General features: G+C 42.8%; 1 protein-coding gene across 1 annotated transcript; it reads left to right on the top strand.

Moving 5' to 3' along the window:
• Positions 1-7,291: 7,291 nt before the first annotated feature.
• LOC146701349 (uncharacterized) lies at positions 7,292-16,255 on the top strand. The gene is made up of 2 exons (XM_085467759.1): positions 7,292-7,898; positions 13,919-16,255. The coding sequence occupies exon 2, from the start codon at positions 14,210-14,212 to the stop codon at positions 15,770-15,772; it is 1,563 nt and encodes a 520-aa protein (XP_085323885.1). The 5' UTR covers positions 7,292-7,898; positions 13,919-14,209; the 3' UTR covers positions 15,773-16,255.
• Positions 16,256-16,778: the final 523 nt, after the last annotated feature.

Raw genomic sequence — 16,778 nt, 5'->3', positions numbered from 1 at the left:
CTCTCTACTTACGGTATCTGAAAAAAGATAAAGAAAAAAAATCTAACTCATATTCCTTTCTCATGCTGTGTACGTGTATTGTAATCTGCTGGTTTAAGTTCAAGTGCATTGGTCTATAACTTTTGAGCAATAGAGACGTGGACATTACTTTTATTTTCATTACAAGCAAGGACAAGAGCATGATCAAATAGTGTGCATATCGAAATTTGGCTCTTTGCAATCATCAGCAGCCAGATGCTGAACTCCAACAGGCCACAAAAGCAGTCAGGTTTGCAGGACTGTAGCCTCTGTTTCTACCCTTACATGTTTCCAAAGTGCACACACTTTGAAGTCTGGTTTGTTTGGGCTGTTATTCAAATTTTCTATGTGCTGTAATTTTTTTTGTTCATATGCAAATACTAAAAGAAAGATTGTATGTGTGTCTTCATTAGATAGGGCTCTGTTTTGGTGTGTGGAACTGCAGCCCAAGGTTTATATATACTGTATATAAATGTGTTTCAGGTCATATGAAAGAATTCATTTGGTGAAAACGATTCAGTGTATGATTACATTTTAAATGTCCCCACAATCTTCCCCCACGTTCCTCAGTTATTTTCTTTTATATTGATAATTCTCTAAAAATCACTTTAGTAATTCAGATTTTTGGAGGCTTTACTGGACCACCTGGACAATACATTGTTGGGTAATGGGATTTTCACTGGCAGAGTTGGTTTTGAATGAGTAACACACTCTTAACACGTAGGTCCTCTTTCTACTGTGACAGAGCAGCTGGGATAGATTCACCGGGTGAAGTAGACGCAGCAAGGCTTTTTTATGCACAGCTGTCTCAGTGACTCTTTTAATTCTAACTGGGTTTTCATATGATGCTACATTCTTTGTTTTTTATTTGATCTGTATTGCTAGATTAGTATCGTTCCCCTTGTGCCCTCATTATAAACTTCAAAAATATGTGCCATTGAAAGAAAAGAATTGACCAGCATATGAACTGTTCACTGCACCTTGTAAACATCCACAAGACTCTCAAGATTACTCTGGATTTCATCACACTTTCTCCAAAAAGTCAAAATGCAATTAAGTCACTGTTAGTGTATATATTTGGAGAATCCAAAAGTCTTGCTTGAGCTTACTGCACTGAAGCTATGGCAGCAGCTGAGGCTCTGACCAACATGCTTTATGAATTCTGCTGTGCTGTGATAATGTCAGCAAGAGTAGAGTACAAAGTGAAGCTCCGACAGCGCTGATTAGCATGCTAATTGTTAGCCTTTCCTCAACATTTTAGCTGAACTTAGTTATACACAACAGTATAAAGACTAATCTGAGCATCTGATTCAAAGTGCTCGAGTGCTGTTGTCAGCACTATTAACCCTTGGGGTCTGACAGTAAGAGCTCCCCATCTAATAGCCCGAGGCTGTTCTGTGCCTGGGGGTGGGGGATTGATTCAACTGTACTGTCCCTAGCCACGACAGAAAAAACATGTCCACCCATTTAGACTCACCCATGGTTTACTCAGGAAGCTGCAAACTCACAGCGGACACACACTATTGATTTTTTTTCACAAAGATGAAAGGTGCATGGTATGTATTTGGGGTGTGGGAGTTCATCACACTGGGTTCTTCTACTTGACACTGTCAAAGTGTTTGACACTTATCTTCAAGCCAGGATATGGTTATGAATATAAAGCCCACAAGGCTGGGCTGCTGGTGCAGGGGCATCAGTTAAAGCAACAGATATGCCTCATACCATGACAGCCAGAACAAGTGAATACACCTAGACATCAAGTACAGTCCATTAATATGATATCCCTGTAGTGTCGTGTTCTCCCAAGTTTTTGTTTAGTTTTTATTGAGTTTTGGGGCCTATTTTTATTTTATTGATAGTCTTTTCTTATGCTTCTAATATTTTGTGTAATTGTTTCCAGGATAGTTCCCCGTCTTTTCTTCGCTATGCATAATTGTCTTTGTTTTACTTCCCTGTGCTTTTGCTTCCTGTCTGTCTTTCCTCCTTTGTGATTCCCCCTTTTCTCATTTCCCAAACTCCACAACCTCTTCAACCTATTCCTTTTCTCGACTCCTCCCTCATGTCCTAGATCCTCCCACCAGAGATACTAGCAGAAAGGTGTGCAAGCGGCATGAGGAGAGAGAGTAGTCAAGGCCACGTGTCACGGCTAGTGTGGCAGGGCAGGACTCAAACGTGGGACTTTGTCTTAAAAAGTTCAACAGGTTATTTTACACAAGCACAAATACAAAAACAAAGAAAGGAGTAATGATGGCCCAGGGGCCAGGGAGGAAGGTAAAATCCACACAGAAATACTTCTCAATCTCGGGGAAACTCTCACCACGCAACAGAGAAGGAAATAGAGTAGTTTGATCCAGGTAAGACTGAAAGCCAGCCACTACCTTAAAGTGGTGGAGGATGAGTTCATCAGGAACAGGCAGGTGACAAGGGAGGGAACCCAGGTCGACTCCCTCCCTCAAGCACAGACACAACAAGTAAAACACAGAGAGTGTAGATGACGGACAGAAAAACACAAAACCTGGGTGGATTTCACAAAGAGGACTGGAGGGTCTCAACACCACAGGCATTTAATAAAATGAGACACATTTGTGTCAGACCCAATATTTGAAGCAATGTAAAAGAACTTGTAAATGTGACACTGGGCACAACTGCATCACAAACAGTCTAGCCAACATGGACTGCATGTGTCTTCTCTTCACCGTCAGTCCATTTGTCATAAATTAGCTGTAAAGTATTATAAATGTCATTGTGATTTTATCTCAAGTTTGTTGCTCTCTTAGCAGGCAGCTAATTAAAAAAAAAAAAAATGGGACTAACGTACTCTGCAAAACCTGCCAGCAGTAAGCAGGACACAGGCAACATATGCAACAACCTGCTGAACATAATGAAAGATTTGGCAAAAGAGAGGTGAAAACCAAAACAGAGCTGAACTAAAACTCATCTACTAATGAGCTCAGATGAGCTGTAATGCCTGTCATTATGTCCTTATGTAACTATGTACTGATGTAATTGCTTTGATACTGATGGATCAGACCGAGTACACATTGGAAACAGATTTTAATTACACACATGTAAAGTTTTGTTTGTCAATTTCTGTTAGAATTCGTGGGGTTCTGGGAGTATTGTTAGATCCATTCTGTCTTCATTAGGAGTTAGAGATTACTGCTGCAACATGGGTAAATTTGCAAAACTCTGCATATGATAACTGCTCGTATGTAATAAGGTCAGAAAAAAGACTCCTGCAAACAGCTGGAAGCAACAAACTAAATTTTCCTCTTGGCCAGACAAAACCTGGTCGTGCTGTTTACTGCCATTAATCTGACCTGCTGCAGACTATCTTGACCACACTATCTTTTAATAATAATAATGGATTGCATTTATATAGCACACAGCCAGGGCTCGAACCAGCAACCTTCCAGTTACAAGACGAACTGCCAACTCTTTGAGCCATGATCGCCCCGTTTTACAGAGGTTTCTGTTTGTAAGAGATGTGAAGTTGTAGCGCAAAGTGACTGACATAAGGTGCCAATTAAAGGCACTCAAAGTAGATTATTTGCAGTGTCTGCTATTTATGGACAAGTGCCTCCTTCCTCCTTTATATTCCACTGTCTTTTTCACTTCTAATAAATTTTTAGCTCCCTACCTGCAGTATTTTAACCTGATCCATAAACATAATGCTTTAATACGTGTCACATTTGCATTGCAAATGATATGGCCCTATTGCATTTTGATGTTTGATGTTTCCGTTTGCAGCTTGTTTTTGCTGAGCTGTAGTTGTTTTCCTGCGAGCAACCACGGCATTTGCCTGGATTCAAACCCTTGACCTGTTGCATGGATGCTGTTTGAGCAGTGAGCAGAGCTTTCACTGATTGCATATTTATTTGCATACTAATCTGAATTCTTTTGAGGTATGAGGTACAGTATTTTGTAATTTCCACCTGCCAGCCTGACCATATGCTGAATTTCTTTTCTAAATGCGACTTTAATCTTTATCTAAAATTCTTGCTTTAGATAACTGCAGACTTGTTAGACAGGTTGTTAGAAATGTAAACTCAATACATCTAACACTCTCAGAAGCCTGAAAAATCTCACGTTTTAAAATTGTTTCTCTTTTCAGGTTTAAAAAAGCTATAATTAAATACCTACATTTGAAATACTTCAAAGATGTGCCTTCATATTGCATCAAACCAAACTCCTCCCAGCATTATTCCAGAGATAAAGAGAGTTTGACAGTAAAGGTGACCTGTTCTCCCAGTGAAGTCAGATTAAAGCTTTATGTATATGGGATGGAGGTGACCCAGCCTGGAGCTAAATGATCTGTGCGCATCCCAAAAGTGATTGTTATCCAGCAGAGAGAGGAACCTGTGGCTGAACTGTCATTTCACATGATTTTTTTTTAAACCGAGCCACTGAACAGAGGAGAAGCTAACATGGAATGTGCAAATGAAAACCATTTCCTGGAGTTTCTAAGCATCAGTTCCTGCACTACGATGGGCAGCTAATGAGAAGGTTCAAGTGAGAAATAGCTTGCATGTACTGCCATGACCACTGTGCCATTCTGTTTGGAGTTGCCACTGATAGGGAACTGCGCACAGTGAATCCATAATGACACGATGCTCTGTTGTGGCATACCATTATAACTGTATGCTTTTTAAAATGTTTTTATCACAAATAGAAGTCGCCTGCTGTTCTCACACAGCTGTCGCGTGTGAGTGTCTTTCAGAGAGACTGTACGCGTAGCAGTATGCTATAAGTTGAATCAGATCCTTACTTTTTCATGCACACCAATCCTTCAAGGATTGTCAGATGTGGGATAGAAAGAGGCAAAGACAAAGCATTGCCTAAAGGCAAAGCAATGCCTGCCTCAGAAAAGAATGATGGAAAAGGCTCTTCCTTGTTTGTCTCATACCTTTAGCTTCCTTGCGTGTAGTGTGGATTCTGTTGAAACTACACAGGTGATTTATTAGCTTGGAAAATGAAGAGATGCTTCTTTCTTTTTGTTTTTTGAAATCCATGATATGGGATGTAGTAACTCCTGAGGCCTCTGATGCATAAATATACATAGTGAGGGGTTTTTTTTGGCTTACAAATGGAGTTTGTACTATGACCCACACTGATTAACTTACTGTAGATGTTCATTTCTGTTGATTTCAGCTGTATCTGTGGCATCAAATTTATTTTCCTGTACAAGCAGCTTCAAAATTTTTGGCTTAAATTAGTAATTTATAAGAGAAGGAGGACTGGTGAGATGATATTTGAGCTACAGCCTCAACACCTGACGTGCATAAAAACACAAGAAGGCTCTTTCTCCAACTCTGCATTTGTTTCTTTCTCTTTCTAAGCCGTGCGGCTGTTGTAGCATGATAAGGGAGCATAGACCAGGAGAGTAATGATTTTTCTCTAGCTCAGAAATTCCTCTTCTTTTGGCTGACCCTTAAAAATGTCACTTCAGCCCACAATTCGCTCAGTCATTTCAATCTTCAGCATATAGATTATCTTATGGGGAAAAGTCTCAGCTCCATAATAATCAGGGAGGAGTGGCACTTTAAGATAACGTTCATACTGAGCAGGCTGGCTGTTCGATTTCCCGATATACCCTGTTTGAGACCACATATGCTGCTTTGCCCCTTGAGCTCAGTCCTCAAAACCTGTGCTGTGATCTTTATTGTAACTGCTCAATATGCACCTCAAAGATGTACTAAACGTTGTTTATTTAATTCCTGGACAAATGATCTGGAGTTGGGTGTGTATATGGGCTAACTTTTTTTTTAACTGTTACTGCCCTTTGCTTGCTTTATTTTGTTCTCACAGTCTGAAAGTGCAGCTCTGTTACTTAACTTGCTATTTTGGTTAATGCAGGAAGCATACAATGTAAGGTGAGTCCACTGAAGGTTGGATGGAAGGCAATACAAGACTCTTTCTTTTCTTTTTTGATGGTCAAAGCTGGAAAACCTCTATAGGAAACCCTTAGAATTGCAGTAATTTCATATTTGAAAATGTCACAGTCACTTTATCATATACAGTCTAAGGAGCTTGGATAGAAAAGCATCTGGACTCCCTTAATTCGCTTGAAGATGTTTCACCTCTCATCCGAGAAGCTTCTTCAGTTCTAAGAGCAACTGGTGGAAAGTCGCAGATTTTTAAGCCCTATGGGAGTGTCCCCCAAGGGGGTCATGGACCCCCTATTGATCCTCTACCTAATCACACAACCCAAGGAGTGAAAACGGGGTGGGTCACAATCAGGCAAGGTTTGAGGTAAAACCATTGTGAAACCTAGCCCCACCCTTCATGTGATTTCCTGAGGTCATTATAGATGACAGACAGTTGGTGTCATTCACAGTGGACATAGATGGCTTCTTTCACTCCTCTTTCAAACCATCTATCTTCTCTGTCCAAAATGTGAACATTGGCGTCCTCAAAAGAGTGACCTTTGTCCTTTAGATGCAGATGGACAGCCGAGTCTTGTCCTGTCGAGGTGGCTCTTCTATGTTGTGCCATGCATTTATGGAGTGGCTGTTTGGTCTCTCCAATGTAGAGGTCTGAGCATTCCTCACTGCACTGTACCGCATACATTACGTTGTTAAGTTTGTGTTTAACCTGAGTGTTTGACCTCAGGATTTAATGCTTAGGATTTAATTTATAGTCAGGTCAACACACAGTTCAAGATCAGATCTGTTACAAGAATAAACAGTCCGTCAAGTGGCAATAAACATGAGTAGGGATGGGAGCAGAAAGAAGAGGCACTCTTCTTTTTCTTCCTTTCAAAAGGAAGTTTTTCTTTCCCACCGTGACCAAGAGGAGGGGAGTGTTCCTTGATTTTTTTGGGTGTTCTTTCCATTATTGTAGGGTTTTTACCTTACAGTACAAAGTGCCTTGAGTCGACTGTTGTTTTTATTTAACGCTATATGAAGAAAATTTGAATCAAATTGAAAGCATTTTATGAAATTCGGTCTGTAAAATGTCCTTTAAAATATTTTATTTTAAAAATATTTGTCATTGCCCTACCTTCTGCTGATAAGCCAGGGTCTTCAAAGTACTCGGTCTTTGTAAGACCTCATGAACTCTGTTTATCAGCCAAAGCTTAGCTTGAAAATGAATGTTTTGCCCTCCTTGCTGATCAGAAGACACCTATAAATCAGAAAAACAATGCTAAATGCATCACATCGCACACAAATGCAGTCTAACAGATAATAAAATAAAGGATACTCAAGTGATTCACCACTTAACATTTCTTAACAACTCACATAGTGGTAAACTGTTACATTGGGAGAGTGTTACAGGAAAAATGATTCTATGTTTCTTTACCTTCTTTTAAATGTACAAAGATGCCTTTTGTCTGCCCTTTGCCTATGGTTAGATTAGTTTAGAATAATCTTTTTAGACTTTCCCAGCAAAGACATACTGTTTTGGGACATATTGTTTTAGATTGTTTTATCTCTCACAGCCTTCTCCCAGCTCTCTGCTGACGAGACTAGCGCCACATATGGAGTTGTTTATTTTATTTGTTTTGTATTTTCTTATCCTGTTCTCACTGTCTTTCCTATAAAAATTACCAAGCCACTGTGCATGGTGTGAGTTGTTCTTAGCAGCTCACCCGTGTACACGTTTGATAAAGAAAGTAACTTTGTCTCATTGTGTCTTTATTTCTCCTGGGTTTTTTACAGAGTTTTCCCCCAACATTTCTTGGTCCTTCGAGCCGGAGCGCCTCCATCGTGTCCCATCTCCGTGACCAGTCCACGTTGCTCGTCTGTCGACAGCCCACATACTAGGTGTGTGGTCAAAGACCAAGGGCGTTAAATTCGAGTCTTGGCCAACGTTCTTAGAAAGCGACCCACGGTGGTGGGGCCCGATCGAGGTGGACCAGACCCGGCGACACTGACCAGGTAGATACAGACACACTGACACAATCTTGCGTAAAATCGCATTTTGAATTCAGGGAATTTAAAATAGCGGAAGTAGCTCGTCGACTGGTAGCTTTGGAAGCTCGTCGACTGGTAGCGTAGCTCGTCGACTGGTAGCTCTGGGAGCTCGTCGACTGGTAGCTTTGGAGCTCTGGGTAGCTCCCCCAGCTGGGTCTAGACTGGGTCTAGGGAGTAAGTAGCTCTGGGAGCTCCCCTTATTATAAGGGTTCCGGTCGCGCGCGTCAAAGCTGTGAATGTGAATGTGTGTGTGTGTATTGTTTTAATTAACGGAGCAAGCTGAATTTTCACGGTCCAATAAGAGACTGAGCCGCTCCTACTGTGTTTTTCTTTCACTGCTGTTCGCTGAAGTGCTGGTGGCTTGGGAGAACGGTCGAGTTCCGCCTCGTAAAGTTCACACCGCTTTTGGAAATAGTCCGAAAGTAGAAGGGCGTGTGAACAACCACTCTCATTCCTCATACCAGCGAAGGTGGATAGCAGCTGTATTGCCAGTGTATAAATAAATAAATAAAACTAAATAAATAAATACATAAGTAAGATACACTAAATAATAAAAAATTGAAAAATGGGGAATAAAACCTCTAAACCTGTTGCCAATAATGGGCAGTATACACAAAAGTTCATTAATGACGAACAGTGGATAGAAAATAAATATCCAGGTGCAGGAAAAATCAGCGCAAGGAGATGGCGTAATCCTAAAAAGACGTCATGTCCTGGGTGGGAGGGTACGTGCAGCCCCGCAGCTTTAACACAGCTCAAAGATAGCTTATTAAAGGAAATAAGTGCAACCACAAATCTTAGAAAGAAAGGAAAACGCACACATGAATTAACTTTCCTAGATGCATGGAAAAAAGAGCAACAGAGACGTGCTGAGAATAGAGAAAAGAGACAGAATAAAAAACAAAAGCAAAGCTGTGAGGTGCCTGAAGCAACGGCTGCAGCCCCTCCCCCCTATGTTACTGCCTCTGCATCAACTCCCAAGCAAACAGACAAAGATGCAGCTGTGAATAACCCTTATGGTTCAGTGCAGGCAGATTTAGCTAAAATGTCATTAACACCTGCACCTGAAGCAGATATAGGGGAAGATCATATAGGCAGGGAAATATGGCCTGACCCCCCAAGCCCCCCAGGAGTATTTCCATTAATAAGTTCACCTAACCCCAGATATGGTCAGCCGATTGGACCTATGGGGCAGCAAGACGCACACCCCACAATTCTTGTGTTTAGACCATGGTCACATGAGGATCGCAAAAACGTTCTTAAAGATGTCCCGCCCCTGCATGACGGTTTTGACATATGGAAGAGAGCAGTTGAAGCAATTAGGACTCAGTGGTATTTAAACGGTCATGAAATGTACCAGGTACTTCAAGATCTTTTAGGTTTGAAGTTTGGCTCAGTGAAAGGCTCTTTCACTGGGGGGGCAATCAATAATCCTTTAGATTCTTTAGTGGTCGGCAACGGACCACAACCCCTGCGTGCAGGTGACCCTGATTTAGAAGGCCAACTACATAACTTCTATGAACGTGTGAAATTACAACTGGCCCCCAAGCCAAACTACAATAAAATAGGAGAAGTGAAACAGAAAGAAAATGAAACTGCATCAGACTTTTTAGACCGCCTGCGCCCAGTTTTTAGGCAGCATTCAGGTTTAGATTATGCCGATGGCGATGCAACGCCATTCCAGCAGCAGTTAAAAAATGCATTTCTAAATGGCCTACTCCCACCAATAAGAGCACATGTAGAGAAACATTGGGTCACAATGACCACTGGCAACCTGCCGGATGCCCTGTTACATGCTGAACACGCCACAAAAGTGCACAAACAGAAAAATAAGGCTGACGTCTTCACCATAGATTCAGAGACAGGTTTCCTTGCATTTTCGGGAGGCTATCAGAGGCAGAGAGGGAAGCAAGGCAATCGGCAGCAAGGCCACAAACACCCAAACAGAAACAGCAGATATTTCAAAGACAATGCCTGTTTTAACTGTGGGAGAGAAGGTCATTTTGCACGAGATTGCAGGAGCAAGCCACAGACACAAAATAAGAGGAGAAACAATGACAGGCAAAACAGTGGCGAATCTATGGAGAACAGCGACATGTGACTAGAAAACACACAAGACATGAACGTTGATGAGGGAGGGGAAGTTTTTAACATAGAACAATTGCTATTAGGGTCAGAATACAAACCAATGCTGCTAATTCACGTGAACGGGCAACCAATCCAAATGTTGTGTGACACCGGAGCATGTAAAACGGTTCTAAGGCAGCCGCCTAAAAACTTACAGTACTCAAAAGACACATTAGTTGTGAAGTCAGCCACAGGCCACACCACTGTACAACAACTAACTGCCCCGTTAGAATTAATGCATACCGAAAGTGGCCGCAAGTGCTTCATTAAATGCATATATGACCCCTCATGCCCAGTAAACCTACTAGGAAGAGACGCTCTGACAGAACTCAAGATAGGCGTGGTACCGGAAGAGAATGGCATGATTGCTGAATGCATGCTAAATGACAACACACCAGAGCCAGATAGCATTAACACGGCACACAGCAGCAACGTGTGTCTCTCTCAAGGCTACGGTGTCCCACATTATTACTGGACTCTTGAGTTGCCCGAGCTCACAAAACTACACAATGTGGCCCGCAAATACACACCCCCCACATCCTATTTCCAGAAACCCACTGACTATCACAACACGTTGAGATTTAAACAAACTCCAGGTCCAGACCCACTTTACGATAAGCAAGTGTGGAAGCTAGGACAACAGAGTTTGACTTTACAACACCTGTATGTCACAAAGTCGGGAAATGCAGTGTGCTCAGTAATCCAATCAGCAGCCGTGAAGGCTTTGAACCGCATGCCTAAGCCACACGTGTCTGTAGCGCATGACTATCATTCAGACTGGAAAGATTTAGGAAATGTGTTAGCCAGGGTTGAAGCAGACACTTATGAAAAAACGGAAGACACTCATGAAGGCTGGCTGCAAGGCCGCCGGACAGGGTGTTTCCGATACACACTGGGTTGGGTGGTCACAGTCAGGCCCGCTGTACACCTAGCCGATGCCGCTGAAACACACGCACAACTGACTGAATGACACCAGGCAGCACTAGCTCAGCTGCCTGAAACTCTCTGGTCTACAGGCCCTGCTGATGTAGGCCTTATAAAAAATGCTGATGAAGTAAGAGTAAAACCTCTCTCAAAACACAGACCACTGATATCTCAATACCCACTCACTGCTGAGGCTAGACATGGCATTCGCCCAGTGATAGCGGACATGGAGAAGGCAGGAATTTTAATAAAAACAAAGACAGCCACCTGCAACACTCCTATCTTTCCTGTTAAAAAAGCGACCGCGGGTGCATACCGTCTAGTACATGACCTGAGAGCTATAAACGAAGTGACTGAACAAATCTCACCTGTGGTTGCTAATCCACACACTATTTTAAATCAGGTCACACCGAACGAACAGTGGTTCTCAGTAATCGACCTTTCAAACGCCTTTTTCTCAGTTCCACTACATCCAGACTCACAGCCATTGTTTGGCTTCACCTATGAGGGTCAGAGGTACACATACACTCGTTTGCCCCAGGGTTTCCAGAATAGCCCAACCCTCTATGCAGAAGCACTGAAGAAGTCAATGTCTAGCTGTAAGCTCCCACAGCTAGGTCAATACTTGCTGTATGTAGATGACATTTTAATAACCGGTCACACACAGCAGGCGTGCAAAGACAACACACTTGCTGTGCTACAGCATTTGGCTGAACAGGGCCACAAAGTCTCAAAACACAAACTGCAGCTGTGGAGTGATAACGTTACATATCTCGGACACACACTCACAGGCCAGGGCAAAACACTGCTGGGAACCAGAAAGCTGGCAGTGCAAAACACACCCAAACCTAAAACAAAACAACAGATGATGAGTTTTTTAGGTTTGTGTAATTTCTGTAGAGCTTGGATTCCAGAGTATGCACTAACAGTTCAGCCACTCCAAGACATGATTTATGGCAAAAACCTCGCTTTGCGCGACACAATAACGTGGACGGTAGAGGCAGACACAGCATTTACTAACCTAAAGGTGGCTTTACAAACAAATGTAGTCCTGGCCCTGCCTGATTATGACAAGCCTTTCGTGCTGCATGTTGATGGGGGGGCCGGCTACATGAAGGCAGTTCTGACACAGGCTTTTGGTGACAAACAGCGCCCTTTAGCATTCTACTCGTGTAAATTAGACGCTGTAGTTTCGGGCCTGCCGACTTGCGTCCAAAGCTGTGCAGCGGCCACAGAAGCAGTAAAGAAGTCAGCAGACATTGTCTTAGGCCACAAACTAGTTGTCAAGGTCCCGCATGCTGTCACATCTATACTGCTGCAAGCCAATCTCTCTTACCTCACTCATGCCAGACAGCTATCGTATGTAGGCATTTTACTATCACAGTCTCACATCACACTGGAAAAATGTGGCACACTGAATCCAGGGACTCTAGTGAGCACACCAGCTGATGGAGATGTGCACAACTGCCATGCAGAATTAGACAAAGACACCAAACCCCGCCCTGACATTCATGCTGAGCCACAAGCTGGTTTTACTGATGTCTTTGTGGACGGATCAGCCTCTAAAGACAACACAGGCCGTAATTGTGTAGGTTACGCAGTAACCACAGACAGTAGAATAATAGAAGCAAAACCACTTTCTTCTTCATATTCTGCACAGAGCGCTGAGCTGATAGCTGTTATTCGTGCATGTGAAATCCACAAAGATAAACCAATAAACATTTATACAGACAGCCAGTATGTTTTCTCTGCTGTGCATCATTTCGCAAAGCTCTGGCAAAACAGAGGAATGATTACATCAACCGGTAAACCAGTCCAGCATGCAAGCCTCTTACAACGCCTGCTGACTGTAATACATTTACCACAACAACTCGCATTGTGTAAATGTGCAGCACACAAAACTGATGGCTCTTTTATTACTACAGGCAACAATTTTGCTGACAGAGCCGCAAAACAGGCGGCACAAAAAACACACATGACATTGATGGCAGTAAACACACATCAGATTCCACTGGATGTGTTGCAAAGTGAACAAAAAGCAGCAAGCACAGCAGAGCAGGCAAAATGGCTAAAACACGGTGCAGTTCTGACAAACGATTTAATGATGTGTTATGGCAAGCCAGTGTTGCCAAAATCGCTCCACAAAATGGCGGCATTAGTGACTCATGGCTGTACGCATTTGTCATCGGGGGGAATGACCTGTATTGTCAACACTCATTTTTACACTGTAAATTTTGAAACTTCAGCAAAACAATTTGTCAGAACGTGCATGACGTGTCAAAAATATAATGCTCAGGGTAACCTGCGACCACAAAGAGGCCGTTTTCCAACTCCGCCTCATCCTTTTCACACAATTCATATGGATTTTATTGAACTAAGCGAATGTCAAGGGTCAAAATACGCCCTAGTGGTTATAGACGTGTTCTCAAAGTGGCCGGAAATCTATCCAGTGAAAAAGGCAGATGCAATTTCAGTAGCAAAGTGCCTGTGCAATCACTTCATACCCACATATGGCATCCCAGCTTTGATACGGTCAGACAACGGCACTCATTTTGTAAATGATGTCATCACTAAGGTCTCTGAAGCACTCGGTTTCAGCATAAAACACCACTGTGCTTATCACCCTCAGAGTGCAGGCCTTGTAGAGAGAACTAACGGCACTATAAAACAAAGGCTCAGGAAATGCATGGCAGAAACAGGAAGGCCGTGGCCTGAATGTTTGGGTTTAGTGAAAATGTGGATGCGCTTAACACAAGGCTCCCATAAACTAACTCCATTTGAAATCATTCATGGTAGGCCGTTTCCACTGCCTATTACCAGTCAACCAATAGACAAAGCAATCAGAGAAAACACATTAGCAGAGTGGATGTCTAAGCTGTTAGAAAACAAAGAGATCGTTGTACATAATCAACAACCTGATGATGTTTCTCCAGTGTCTTGCAGACTAAAGCCCGGTGACTGGGTTCTGATCAAGGTGCTCCAAAGGAAAAACTGGAGCACACCCAGGTGGGAGGGGCCATACCAAGTCCTCCTCACTACACCGACCGCTTGCAAAATTGCGGAACGACCATCCTGGATCCATCAGAGTCACTGCAGGCGAGTAAGTGAAGCCATCTAAACTCAGCCGACACAGGCTCGCCCAATTGTTGTGATCTCGCCCGGTGGAGGGAACAGCCTTTCTGGCCGGGGGGTCTACTCACGACAGGAGGGTGTGTCCTGTTGTCATGAGGTGGTGGCTCCTAATAACTGCAGCGGCCCTGACCATGGCCGGGCTCCTCACCTTTGCTTCCATGAGGGACAACAAGTCACGCTATATGGAGAAAAGGCAGACACTGTATGACAAAGGAAAGTACACCAAGTTTCCCCATGGCTACGCCACTAACTTCTGGTGGCAGTTTATGAACACTACAGCTCACTTGAATAACAAAACTGACTGCTATGCATGTACCCATATGCCCCTATCCTCACAGACGTCTGGCCTGTGGCCGTACAGCATACCTGAAGATCGCAGTTGGTGCCTGTTGGGCCTGGCAACACATCCAGGCTACGGTACTCTTTGGTCCAAAGCCAACTACAGCATCCCAGCAAAAGCAACCTGGAGGTCATCATCACTCACAAATGTGAACTGTTCCGGACAGACCTACCTACTTACCTGGCCCCAAGTCTCAGACCCACTGCCTGATGTAATTCTACTGAACAAACTGAACGCATCACAACTGCCAGTATGTGTGATGAACAATGGATCGCGGGCAGTGGGGGAGCTGCCTACTCACCTATGTAAGTCCATATACACTTTCTGCCCACCAAGGAACGAGAGGAAGTGTATGGCCTGTTCAATCAACGCCACCTGTGCCAGTGACACGACGCTGATGGGCCTAAACTGTCGCTCTGACTACAGCTACCGAATGCCACTACAAACAAAGACTCAGTACCAGACAGGATGTGCACGGACGGCACCCAGCAGCAGAGGAACCAGAGTTTTGGCTGACTGGTACTTCCTATGTGGCAACAAGGCTTATCTGTCACTCCCTGAAGGTTGGGGAGGTCTGTGCGCCCTGGTGGAATTATCAGATCATGTTTTCTTCATGCAAAGTGTTGCACATCACCCAAGCAGCCGGCAGAGACGTGAAGTGGACATCGCCTCCCCCAATTCTTTCGGCATTACCGTGGACACTGGAGTGCCGGGAGAGTTTCGCATCTGGGGAGGAGGAGTGAAATTCTTACAGAGCTTGATCCCCGGCATTGGAGTTGCCGAGGTGCGAGATCACGTGGAGATCAACCGATATGCTCTGCTACGACACATCAACTTGACTAAGACCCTGGGAACCGCCTTAGCAGGAGAACAGCAGGCCATCAGAACGATGGTGCTGCAGAACAGACTGACACTAGACCTGCTAACAGCATCACAAGGAGGAGTTTGCAAGCTGATCGGGGAAACATGTTGCACTTTTATCCCTGATGGATACGAAACTGGAGGAGACATTTATGAAGCTTTGCAGAATTTGACCGCTCTGCAAAAATATGTCACTGACCACACACCTGGAGCAGCTACAGCACAAGGCTGGCTTGACTGGCTGTTCAGCGGTTCATGGATGGCTGCTGTAGCAAAGCCATTTTTTCTTCTAGGTCTCATCATGATAGCACTGCTCATATTAGTGTTGTGTGTGTTGCCATGCCTAAGAGTAATGATTTCAAAGATGATAACAACTACAATGACTGCTTATGTTGCCGTGCCTCAAGAAGAACAACATCCCGTTGCAATTCTGTTAGAGGAGAACTTGTACTAGCTGCTAATAAATGACGTGGTGATTAAAAATGACTTGTCAAGTGATCATGCACTGATTAAAACATTAGTAGTTTATGCAGGTTTTCATGCTTTTATTTTCTTTGAAGTTTTCATTTTAAACATGAAGTTTTCATTATTTTACATATAAAGTTTTCAATTTAAGGTTTTCATCATTTTAAATATAAGGTTTTTATCCTTGTATTTTTTGAAGTTCTCATTTTACATATTAGGTTTTCATCATTTTCAACTATAAAGTTTTCATTTTACTTTTCATCCTTTTCTTTTTTGTAAGTTTTCGTTTTAAAATATAAGGTTTTTATCCTTTATTTTTTGTAGTTTTATTATTTTTTCTTGTTTTTTCCACTTGTTCTTTCATTTACTATGATTTTCATTTACTATGTTTTTCTTTTTATTTTCTTTTGTTTTATTATGTTTTTCTTTTTATTATTTTCTTTTGTTTTATTCTTTAGACCAAATGACTGCCATTTCTTTTCTTTTTTGAGCTTTTTATTGAAAAGCCCATTGTAACATCTTGCATAGGTGTCTCGCCTCTATAGTGGGTGTGAAATTTCACAATCCTGTAATTATCACAAAAAATCACAGCAGTCATTTAATGCAGCGATGTCAAATGATCAAACTGGAATCACAGTTTTCACGGTCCATAAACCCCCTGACAATTCCACAGTGGATTCAGAAACACTTTTACTCACTAGGCACAATAGGCACACGGACAAATAAACCTGGTTAATTGGTGCCAAATGCTGACACACTGGAGAACAGTTACATAACACTGAAACACTGGGTGCAGCTGAAAGCATAAAAAGCTTTGCATGCGGTGTGTTGCAGACAGGATGTGCTGTTTAAAAGTAAGGACAATGCAAAACTTTAAAGTCAAATGAAGTTAGTAAGTCATTGTGGTACTGGCATGAATGTTGCACATCTTAAGTCAATTCGTATGTTTTTTCTGGGCTATATGCGAAGATCAAGGACATTTTGAACGCTTAACT

The sequence above is a fragment of the Copadichromis virginalis genome, linkage group LG9, assembly GCF_057382275.1.
Source record: "Copadichromis virginalis isolate Kocher_CV1m ecotype Utaka linkage group LG9, C_Virginalis_male_GT1.1, whole genome shotgun sequence".
NCBI lineage: Eukaryota > Metazoa > Chordata > Actinopteri > Cichliformes > Cichlidae > Copadichromis > Copadichromis virginalis.
Note: the sequence above shows the minus strand (reverse complement) of the source record. Positions and strands in the feature narration are given on the sequence as shown.

Excerpts from the sequence above, each read along its gene's own strand:
- LOC146701349 (XM_085467759.1), top strand. The coding sequence starts at position 14,210 with ATGAGGTGGTGGCTCCTAATAACTGCAGCGGCCCTGACCATGGCCGGG.